The sequence below is a fragment of the Ascaphus truei genome, chromosome 1, assembly GCF_040206685.1.
Source record: "Ascaphus truei isolate aAscTru1 chromosome 1, aAscTru1.hap1, whole genome shotgun sequence".
Lineage (NCBI taxonomy): Eukaryota > Metazoa > Chordata > Amphibia > Anura > Ascaphidae > Ascaphus > Ascaphus truei.
Window position 1 is genome coordinate 199425117 of NC_134483.1, and position 12555 is coordinate 199437671.

Genomic DNA, 12555 nt, shown 5'->3' on the forward strand with positions numbered 1-12555 from the left:
CATAACCCCTTTAAAGGAGCAATACTTTAATGTGTGTTTATTAAAATAAATCAGTTGTGTAGTATTAGGTGCAGGTGGCGTGATCAAAATGCGCCTCTATGAGACAGGCCAAAGCATGTGCGACTACACGCGCGTGCGCGATGCATGCAGCAGAATTTGTTTCTGTTGCGCGATGGCCAGGTCACGTGAGCAGTTCGCCCAATGAGGGCAAACCAGCTCCGTCATATCATGGCCAAGCCACCGACATGCCTCCCCATAGCGTCTACCCCATGGCCACAAATCTTTCCTGCACTAACCATGGACGCGGCCTTAGATAATACTTACTACCTTTCTTTTTTTAATTCACCTCTTAATGCCATTTTTAATGAGTTTCAATATAATGCGCATACTTTCATTTCTATAGCAGGCTTTAACATACTTCATACAGGACACCTACAAGCTCATATTGAACCCCCAAAATAACCACAACATATATATAAGCATATAAGTGTCCCAGAGGAGTGCTACTGAGCATGGCGATATATATTTAAAACCAGAGACAGAACATGAAACACAGACAGAGCTCAGTGCACATCCAGTAAAATTATACACGGTACAGTGCCTAAATAAATATGTATGTTTTACAATTCTTGTTCAGCTGGTCTTAGCTGATTGGAGGGTGGCAACCTCCTACTTAATTGAAGCTCACCCCCTCCCACATTTAAATGGTTAAAAGCTCACTCCATAGCATCTCCCACTCTCAGGGGAACTTGCTTGCAGTATGATTGTGACAAATCTAATACAGAGTGCTTTTCCTGGTAATGTACAGGTTACTGAAAGCTTCAATCAGACTTAGAACTATGCAACTAATTTTTACAGATTTATTATAATTCATTCTTCCTGGTTATGCACAGGTTATTAAGAGTTTATATTAGTGTTAGGGACCCTTGAGATGTGGTCTGCTGTGTAGTGGCTCAGGGGCTTACAACACTTTGGCCAAAATGTTAAATTAAAAGACCATTTTATTCAATAGATATCTATACACAGTGTTCGACAAACCTATACATTTGCTCGCCCCGGGCGAGTGGATTTAACATCGTGGCGAGCTCCTATTGGCCCAAGCAGCACACGTGTGGTACTAGGTGGCGAGTAGATTTTTTTGTTCGGCGAGTAGATTTTTTGGTGATTTGTCGACCACTGTCTATACATATATATTTAGGCACTGTACCGTGTATAAGTTTCACTGGATGTGCACTGAACTCTGTCTGTGTTTCATGTTCTGTCTCTGGTTTTAACATACTTCCCCAGCAGTGCAAGATCTTGCAACCCTTTCCTGTTTGTGATCATTTGTGAAAATTGAGCCAATATTCCCAGCAGCTTGAGCTGCAAGCTGTGACAATAGATAATGTACCTTAGTCATTTAAGAATACATTGTAACGGAAAGACAGCCATTTAGTTAACCCTGGGAAGCAGGATCTTTGCGGATCGATTACGGGAGAACTAATAGATTGGCAGCTTAGGTAGTTCATTTTCAATAAAAGTAATCAAAAGCTGCATATATTAAAAGAAAAAAAATGAGTTTTTTAAAGTAACGCTTGGATTGCCTCTTTAACTGCTAGTGGGCAAAGAACTAATTGAACAGCAATGTGTTCCACTTATTCCCAGCAATGAAGAGATTTAAAAGAGGCAAACATTTAATTCTGAAATGCAGCACCAAGACCCTGTGCAGACTCAGTCTGGTACAAAGTACTGATAGAATAAACACACACTGTATTTGTATTTTAAACATGAAAACGCAGCAGGCATTTTCAAACAGTGACAGCCGCCTCAGCTCCACATTGATACCTGTCATATTAGCAGGAACAGGAAAGGGAAAATGGGTGAATTACGATGAACACTGGGATAGACAAGATACTAACTAAACTAGCGGACGTTCAAGGGAGCACTTGAGACTGTATCTAACATTTTCTTACCTTTGAAATGTAAAATATAGTCTAGCTTTGAGAGTGGGGCCTAGTTTTGTAAAATCTGCACAAAATAGTGGTAAAGTTTTACAAACGTCATGGATATAATGTCATTTATTCAACCCCTTGAATGTGCGTTACAACTTTTTTTTTTTTTTTTAAACTTGTTGACAAATGCTTCATGGTTTGTGAGTGAACCGTTGTCCTTGACCATCAAACTAATGTTCTTAGATGAAAGGGCATTTAATCTTGATAATGTAGAAAGATTAGAGAACGCTTTGATTCTCAATTGTCTAAATTGGGTGTGAAATGTACTCTTCTGACTTGAATTCCCACTTTAGAACTTACATAGATTTAAGTGGGTTATTTAGTGACTTAAGCGATCATGAAAATGATTTAAGTACCAAGCTATTCTAAAGAACATAGCCCTCTCCAAACTTTTAACCCATCGCTGCTGTACGAGCTGGCATCATAGTGCAGAGTTAATGATCCATTTAAGGAGCATGCTTCATCCAGCATTTTTCTGATGATGATGCAAAATCATACACACATAGTTTAAATTAACAAGACATTGCCAATGAACAGTCTAAGGCTAAGCTCTCCAAAGTTCAGAGCTGGATAACATAAAACAAACGACTTTTAAACATCAACAATTCAGTCACTATGCTATTTGGAACAAAGGCCAACATGTTAAAGCTTACTAAAATAAAATAAAAGCTTACAATCTGCAGCAGCTCTAAACAAAATGTTGCCTCAATGCTCCGATTTAATCTACCCACTGATAAACTGAAATTTAAAAAGGATGATCCTTTTTTCATAAATGTAACTCTTGCCTAAACCCGGACCAACACTGCATTGTTCTACAGATATTTATTCTGGTTATTGACTATGGTGACTGTGCTGTTTATCAAAATTACTTCAGTAATTGGGATACCATGTCCAAGTAATTTTGCCCTGTCATAATTACAATACACATGATCAGGGCCGCCGACAGGGGGGAGGAGGGGGAGAGCCGGGGCAAGTGTCCCGGACCCGGCGGCTGCAGTGGGCCTGGCCGGCCAGCACTACTAGTTTGACTTCTGCATCCGACTGCCCGGGCCATGGATTTCCCCAGCTGCTGCAGGCACCTCACTGCGTGTTCGGGCCTCTCACCCACCGGAAGCTCTGCATGCCATCCGGGCGGTCCCAGCTTCCAACGCACACCAATGGAAGAGAGGCCCGGTCTCGCAGAGAGGGAGGCCCGGCGTGGGAGAGAGGCTCAGCAGCAGCTGGGGAGAGCTGGGGAACCAGAGGCTTCAGACCACTGCAATGGTAGGTGTGTGTGTGCTGTATTTGTATTTTGTATGTGGGGGTTGTATTTTGTGGGGGGGGGGGGTATTGTATTTTGTGCATGGGGCGGATATTGTATTTTGTGGGGGTAGGCTGGGGGTGGGGGTGTTGTGCATTTTGTGGAGGGGGTGTATTGTATTTTGTCTGTGGCAGGGGTGTATTTTATTTTGTGTATGAGGGGGGTATCATATTTTGGGGAGAGGGAGTATTGAATTTTGGGGGCTGTATTGTATTTTGTGTGGATGGTGAATATTATTGTGGGGGAATTGTACAGGTATTGGGTGGATTGTGTGTGGGGGGGAAGTGTGTGTGTGTATGGGGAGGAAATGATTATGAGGGGGGTAATTAAGTGATAGCGGAGGGGCTGAGAGTGTGAGAGGAGACAGGGGGTGGAAGAGAAATACATGGGAAGCTAAAGGAGCTGGCGAGGAGGTGTTGGAGGGGTGGGGGGGTTCACAAGGAGGTGTGATGGGCGCTCAAAGCTCGAGTCCTGGACCTCTGGAAATCTGTCTGTAGCCCTGCACATGATTGTGATATTTGGCTGAAATCAGATATTTGCCACTCAGGACCAATACACATTTTTCTTGTTTAATCTTCATGAATGTTAAATTGCCCAGAATGGTTTACTAATATCAAATAAACTCAGCACCATCTCTGAACACCTTCTAGAAATTAAAAAAAGACCGCAGCCCCTCTTACATTTTATGCCAGCACATTCACTTCTGGAAAGATTCACCTACTCCTCTATAAAGTCCACTATACAGTACATTTAGAACATCACTTTCCTCTGCACTATTACACTGTGCCTGCAATAGCCCATTATTTTCATTGGGCTGTTTGTCGCTATTATGTATGCAATGAAATACCTAGTACGTTAACGAAGAGAATTAATAAGTAACTGAGTTTGTATTTAACACCACCAATTCACTGTATCTAATAAATAGCATAACAAGAAAAAAAAAGGAAACCGTGTCGCAAGTACAGTATGTGACAACACAAAACTAAGGAAAGCAAAATAAATGATTTTTTGTGTGTGCATGAGCCAGAAAGAAAGAAAATATAAAGCTAGACTCCAGAGATAAAAATTTATATATTTCTACAGAGAGAAATATATCATCATTAACCAACCATAGTGAGTAAAAATAGAAATACAATAGGATTTATTATACCTGTATTCTTTGCCCGTCTATCTCTACACATCAACATTATCACTGGTCCTGTCATCAGAACTACCATGAAGCTGAAATAATATGGATTATGATGCCCATTAAGAGTGACAGCTAAGAACCTGGACAAGTAGATTGTAGGAAGTGTTTGAGACTGGCCGCATCTAACCTTTGGGATATGAATAGTTGTCTAGTTTTTCAGAGTGGGGAATTTGATTTTATTTATTTTAACCGCCATGTAGCAACCATGTACTTCTGTCTATAGGGTTAATGTAAGACACATTGGGATAATAGCGCCGATCAACATTATGTTGTTTTTATATTGCTGTATTTGTAATGTTAAACAAACTAAATCAAAATAATTTAGTGTTGAGTGTTGTGGTAGTGGAGGCGGTAGCCAACTCTAAACAAGAATATATTAGAGGATATCCCCCGTTCACTCACCAACGATCAAATTGAACAAATAAATATAAACATTAAACCTGGTTCCTTGGCAAATTACTGGGGGAAAATATAAAATTTCTGTTCAAGAAACTACATTGTTATTATGTTTTTTTTTAAGATTCTGAAGCAATTGCTTTGCTCAGATAAACTTAGCACTACAACAGAATTATTTAATATTAAAATTTCCATACAAACATCAAAGTTATTTAGGAGCCCAAATGAGTGAGATTTGAAGATCCATAGCTACAAATTGTCAACTGACATTTAATGTAAGAATGCTATTAAGACTCAGCTTAATCTGTAGGGCTGATAATGCTGGGAAGAAATTATACTCTCTTCATACAAGGAAGATTTACTAGAAATCAGCAGGATATACAGAGACACAGAAACATACTATAACAATTGTCAGCTAGTAAAGACCTTGGGCTATCTAGTCTGCTTGTTTATTTGGAGAACCCCTGAGGAAGCTGTGATACCGTAGTGAAACGTGTGGGACATTTGGAAGGACTAAGATTCTGAGGCAGCACCAAGACCCCAAATACCAAGCCGGGGAGAGCGACTGAGTGCAAACTGATAAGCTACGGGAGGTCCAACCTGAAGCACCAAACAGAGCGCCGGCACCATGCCGACACCACAACTAACCCTAACGGAGGCAACGGGGTGACCTTTATCCATCCCAATGCTATTGATTCACCTATGTTTCATTCGTAGAGGTCCTATCTCGCTTTGAGGGCAAGGAGACGTCATCTACTCCAGGAAGGGTTTAAATCCACCTTTACCTTCACCCTGAGATCATTCATGCCCAATTCTACGTTAGATACTCTGTTACAGACTTTTGGAAAGTCTGAACATTTGAAGCGGCGTCCAATTGAAGGGCTGTAAAGTATTATTTATATATATAGAGAACTCTAAGGGTGTGAAGAATTTTGAGCTGCATCTTTCTATTTACCATACTGTAACATTTGTCAGCTAATAAAGACCCTAGTCTGGTTATTAATTTTGTAATTACAGTAAATCATTGAACCCCATTTGATCTCTGGGTTTTTGTATCTATTTTGTATATAGCCAGAGTGGTGAGCATTAAAGAATAAAAGAACAAGGTCAAAAAACAACAACACTGCACATCAGTTGAAGTAAAACACAATGATATATTAGAATGAGAATAGAGTACAAAATGGTACAACATATAAAAATATTAGAGCCAAGAGAATGTTTTTTTTAACTGGTAAGAGTCACCACAATCCCTTTGTTGCCAATCTAACTATATACACCCAATAGACGGTAGTACTATGAAACGGTGAGATCAACCTTTAAATCTCTGTGCTGTAGTCATACTCTATTCCCCTCCACTAAGTACATGTATTATTTTCATCAGAGCTTGGTCTCAGACAATGAGGCACAAATAGCAACTGGACGGGAGGATGGTCAATTTCAATTGAATTATCTCCTAACTGCTGCAAAGTTGGAAAAAGAAGAGAAAGCTTTATTCCTTGTTCTGAAAAGAGAGATCAATTTCACATCTCACTTTTACAACACCACTTTTCCAATTCATCACCAAAATATTACCACTCAGTAACCCCTGTCCCTAGAAAGGGACATAAAATGGGGCCTGGGTGGACAGAATGTAACATGTGATGCCTGAAAGACTGTAATACCAAGTTGCAGGGTTTATCTCATCTTAAGTACAGATTTCAGAAAATGTGACAAAGAATGATGGCGACGTGATGTATTTGTTTTGGCAGTTGTTTCTCTGTTCATTTATTGCTCTTTGTGTTTTCCATCTCCTAACTTTGCAGAGCGAGAGATTTCAGATGAATGTGGTTTGGGTTCAAGAAAATGACAAACACTGGAACTAATTTCTCACTTTAGCCATCGCCATACAGACACTTCAAACTTTGTGCAATTTCTGTGTTGTATCTATTTGATGAAAATATTTGGAGCAGATGCAAAGAATTTGAAAATGATTACTTTATTAAACCAAATCTCTTAAAGGATCAATCTTTTTACATAGTAGTGATGCAAGAGGTCTCTGGAGCTGAACCCATTAATGTCAGCTCCGGGGACTCCCTGATTCAAGAGATACCTCCAAAAGGGGTACCGGTATCTGCTGCACGTTTAAAGCTGACGCGTTACCTGGGCAAATAGGAAGCCGCACCAGATGACATAACGGCTTCCTATTGGCCCGCACGAAGAGTGCGGAAGCTTTGTACACCGGCCATTACATGATCCCTGCTAGCCGAGTGGAGCGGTTACCGGCACCTACTACAAAGGATAGTATATATGGAAGCAGTGGGTCCACGGGGTAAAATGTATGGGGTTTCACTTCAGAAACCCCCTGCTTCAATCATACATTAAAAAATAAAAACATTTGCAAAAAAAATTGCATTCTTGCATTATTGTTTTAATACACTTGTTAATGTGTAAACAAACATATGACAAAACAATGATTGATTACCTTTTTTGCCATGAAAGTTACATTTTCCACAGGTTTCATTCAGTTACCTCCAAAACTAACAATGAATGCAGGCCATTATTTCATGTTGTAAACAACTGGTGGTCAAATATCAAATATATTCTGTGAAGTATATCCCTTCAATGCCAGCACTGCCTTTCTGGGACTGAAAAGGTTAATAGCTTTAACTCGTAAGTTTTTTTTTTACACCAATGTGTTAATTAATTTGACACTAAGTAACATTGCGACATTTAGTAAGAAAATCTTCTTATATTTAAAATAACGGAGGTATTTTGTGAATGCTATTGCAATAAATCTTACATAATTGTGCTAACTGAAAATATAAATTCTCGAAAAACCAGCAATTATTACCCTTCTGGGAAATTACCCTTAAAATAGTGCTCTGGACTACTTGTTTGTTTTTACCTTACCTCAGGTGGCCAGTAAACTAAGCCTTGATTATTCAGGGAAAAAATACTTGCCCAGGAGGAAAAAATGGCCAGGTCAGACGTGGCACCGGTGACCAATAGAAAGCTGCAACGTCATCTGGAGATGGCATTGCTGCTTTCCATTGGTGACATCCAGTGGCCATGTTTGTAATTTTTTTGCCAGATAAATTTCCCGGAAACTGGGGGCCCATGCAAACTACAGCTTTTGGAGGGGATTGCTGCTTTTTGTTCTGAGAAAGAAAGGGGAAAAAAACAATGTATTGATTTAAAAAGGCAGCCTCATGTAGAAGATAAAAAAAAAAAAGAGTATTAAAGCAGCAGTCCAAGCTGCCGTTTCCTCCTCCCCCCTTTAATTTGTACATCAATACAATCTACACAATGATAAGTAATTAGCTAAATTGCCAATCAATTCGTACTCCTGTGATCGATCAGCGAATATTCGGCTCGGGGGGCTCACTAAATGGCGGTCAGTGCAGCAGAAGAGGACCAAAGAGGCAAAGTTCTGTGGGGAACCTCATGTGACCCGACTGTCACTAGATACAATTGGTGCACTACTAGAGAGAGGACAGGGCTAAAAAAGGGGTGTGCCTGGGCCTATCTCAGAAGAGGAAGTGGGTGTGACTTTGTAAATGGTTGCCATAGAAACAAAAAATACTTGTTACATTATAATACATTTACATTTTCATCCAGAGTTGTTTTTTTAAATGCTACAAGTATTTTCTCAAAGTACAGAACTGATTTATTAAAAAAAATAAAAACACATGTAGGATATTGCTTGGACTGCAGCTTTAAACCACTTCTAATTTTAATTAGCACCTTTGTGAGATTCAATGATGCTTAAAGTAACAACTCTATTTGTATCCTGTAAAAAAGAAATGTTTTCCTTTTCTTTTGAACTGCTGAATTTATGCATAACAGTTAATGACGTTTATCTGTTTGACTAATGATGTCATCTTAATTATTAATTGATTTAAAAAAAAACAAACAATTGACCTGTGTTTTTTAGGACTGACAAATAGTACAGAACACTCCAGAAAAAAAAAAGAAAAAAGATAATGCAAAATCCTGAGGTGGAAACTTCCCTAGTGCGGATTCATTCATGAAAACCACCATATGCAACGCCACAAACCCAAATATAGGGAAGAAAGACTCCCTAATGATAAAGAAAATATAAAAAAAGATTAAAATATTTGCTATAAAAAAAGAATCACAATGTCCCATGTAATGAAATGTAGTCAATCGAAGGGATAATAAAAATGCACGAGTAAAATAAAATACAAAAATAGGCAAAGGGCTGACACACCTGAGAAATCCTCCATATTTTGTACAGATACCCCTTTTTTCAAGAGGAAATCTCCACTAACCTATTAAACATGTCACTGTCCTCGTTTCACTTTGGTTCTAGTAGGGACTGCTGCTTTAAAGCTGAAACTTCCGTTAAGTACATTTCAAGGCTATGCTGTCTAGAGAAAAAAAAAGCATACTGTAATGGGAAATATTCCCTCCAGTGAACACAAAGAATTCACTTCATAGCATTCTTGTATTGCTGGCAAGTGGTTTAGGGTTAGGATATGTCACTGCTTATGAGGATGGTAATAGGGCCACGGTACATTTCCTTATCAAATGAATCAGCAAGAGGTACTTAAAAAGAATATTGTTGCAGGTCATTTTACAGCATTGAGATTTTATTTAATTGAACTGCCTACAAAGTAATGAAATAGCAGTAGGTTAATTTGTAGTCTAGCGCTCAAAGGATAACATTATTCAACTTAATTCTTCTATTAACCTATTAATAAATAAATGTTTCTAGCATTGGGGCTTTCCAATGATTGGCTACCCTCAAATAATCATCTTGAAAATGGTAACCAAATTGTGGAAGAATCACCCGCACCCAGTTCTAATGGAAGAAGACTGTCATATGACCATTGATTCTGTGCATAATGTATATTATTGTCTAAAAATATAAGCTTTGAAATGTAGTGGAAGTGTATTGTAGTGGAACCGTGAACTGTAAGCTCTTCAGTAAGGGATTTGCCTCTCCTATTGGTATATACAGTATGTTGGTATAACCAAACCAGTATTGTTTGCATTACACATAATTTTCTTTGGGCGGTATATATATATATATATAAATATATATATCTATATATATAAATATATATAGATATATATATGGATATATATATATATATATATGTCAAATAAAAAGATCACTTGTGAGTACATTCACATGTTTTAGGCAGGTCTGCAACCCTGTATATGTATACACACATATACATACACATACATATACAGTACACATACACACCGTGCATAACAATATTTAGCTTCTTAGAGTGTATTCGGGTCTGTGCAGAGTAGAATACAGGCACAACAAATAAGTGTGCATACAGTAGAATATTATTGGCATGCAAGTATTTTTTTGTACATTAGTGACAATGAGCTACAGAGAGTGGTCACTAGATATGGCACCTAAATATGCAACTGCTAAAATAATAATAATAATAATAATAATAATAATAATAATAATAATAATGATATTAACAAAACCTGCAGTATGTATAATGTTTGATGCTTTGTCAAAAAAGGAAAATAACCTGTGCAGATTCCAACTTTTCTGGGAAGCAAAGAGCGATGTCCACTGTGACATTACTATGGATTTCTCCAGGTGGTTGTAGTGTGAAATAACCATGATTTTTTTTTATTATTCTGTATTAGATTGAATAATGAAGACATGATCACTTTTGACATCCACATTGCATCTGACCTCAGGCACCAATGATACTTGTCATTGAATTACTGAATATACTGTACTTCACATGTAATATTAGAAAAGGGACCTTTGGGGTCCTGAATTCATGCATTTGAATTCATGCATAAACACCACTTAGCCTTCCAAAGTATTTTTGTTTTAGGTTGTTATACTTCTGTATATTTGAAGAAGATGCAGTCTGAAAAGCTTATACAGTGTACACACATGTTTACACTTCTCTGATAACATTGAATATTAACCTCTTGAATGCCAGATAGATATGTATATTATAGATTGTGAGTGATAACCATTGTGTAGTTGAATTCTAGAGACTATTGTGGTCTGAAATGTCATACAAACAGCATCGTTGCTTCCACTTGTAAAGTGTGATAAGAAACTATTTGCAATGCCTCGCAGGACACCTTTGAAGAGGTCAAGCACCATGTGGCAGCAAAGAATAGCTTTCTGTTATTTTATAATACTGGTAAAAGCCAGAGATTACAAAATAAGGATGCACGGGTTGCCCGCTGCTAGTGCTGTGTGTAAAGTATTATTGACAGAAACCTAGAATGCTGGTTTCTCTGGATGAAAGCACCAACTGTGCCTCTTATTCTATAACTAATCCTGACTTCTTCATTCGGCTTAGTGTCAGGCAGAATTAATTCATCTTCTGGTCCTGTTCATGTGAGCACAACCTGCAAAACATCTGATGTTCACTACAACAAGCAGGACTACAATATTGTTGCAATCACAAAGGCAGTATTCCTTAAAAAACAAAAACAAAGAAATACTGTTTCCCCCCCCCCCCCCCCCTATGTATTCTTGACAGGATATATTTAGCTGGCTCTTAAATTTCCATCTGTACTTGCCTTTAATATACACATCGTCGTCAGCCCTCATGAACCACTCGTACTTGTCCAGATACTTGTCATGCATGTACTTGATCATCATGAAGGATTTCTTTTGGGGAGGGTAGGAGTCATCCACCCCGGTCAAGGAGATGACTGGCACTGGCTCTGGCAGCAGCACCTCTTCTGAGCCTTGGCTGGAGAAGAACTCCACTTTGCCTGGGATGTAAGGAGCCCAAGTCCTGTATGCAGCGACCGCCCGGGTGTCCAGGTATTTCTTGGCTGTCATGACCCCAACATAGAGAAAATTTCTGGGGGTCTCTTGTGGGGGGCCCCAGTCCCCACTCCCATTGTGTCTGCTCCTGTACCTGCTGGTATTGTTGGCATTGCTGCTCTTGCTCTCCTTCTTCTTGATGTCCTCTTCTTCATCTTCAAACCCAGTGTCCGGGCTGCTGTTTGGCACCGTGCCCTTCCCCTGCCACGGGTCGCCTCTCGCAGGGATCCCCATCCTCCCCGGCAGCCCCTGTGCTCTCTCCCCCCCTCGGCTGTAATAGGAGCAGACATTGGACCTTCTTTTCTTCTCGCTCATTTCAGCCACTTTGGGGGCGATCAGCCAAGAAGCCGCTGTAAATCCCAGGATTAAACCCACCACAACACTCATCCACGGTCTCCTGGACCTCACAGCCATTCTTCTCAACTTCTTCTTTTGTGTATTTACTGTTTAGGAATTGTATTCTTTTTTTTTATGTGGGGTTTTTAGCACAGAAAACCGTAACAACATCCAGCAGCCAGAAGAGAAATCAACCTCAGAAGAATGATGAAACTAAATAAAAGAAATGAATCAGGGGTTCCCCCACCACCCCCACCCCTCCTGCTCCCGGGTCCCCCCTCTGTGTTTAGGCTGCTGCTCTGGCAGCGGGCGTCTCAGGCTTTGTTAGAAGCAGTAAAAGTTGCCGGGCTGAGGAAGCCTGGAGCACCCCGTGCAGCAGTGTCTGGGCTGCCAGCTTGTCACCGCTGATCACACCTCCCTTGCAACTCTCCTCCTCCTCCTCTCGCTGTACAGCGTGCTGCAGCTGCTTATCCTCCTCCTCCTGCTGCTCCACCTTTTCTCTCTGCTCCCATCTAACCCAGCCAGCAGCTCCTCCTCCACACCCCGGAGTGATCATACCACC

The 12555-nt window shown here is 39.7% G+C and overlaps 1 protein-coding gene across 1 annotated transcript in view; it reads right to left on the bottom strand.

The window, feature by feature from the left end:
• CHSY3 (chondroitin sulfate synthase 3) overlaps positions 1-12245 on the bottom strand; it is a 369759-nt gene extending 357514 nt beyond the window's left edge. The window contains exon 1 of the mRNA XM_075600151.1: positions 11405-12245. Within this exon, the coding sequence (XP_075456266.1) occupies positions 11405-12071 (667 nt within the window). The 5' untranslated portion in view covers positions 12072-12245. The remainder of the gene's footprint in view (positions 1-11404) is intronic.
• Between the last annotated feature and the right edge of the window lie 310 nt (positions 12246-12555).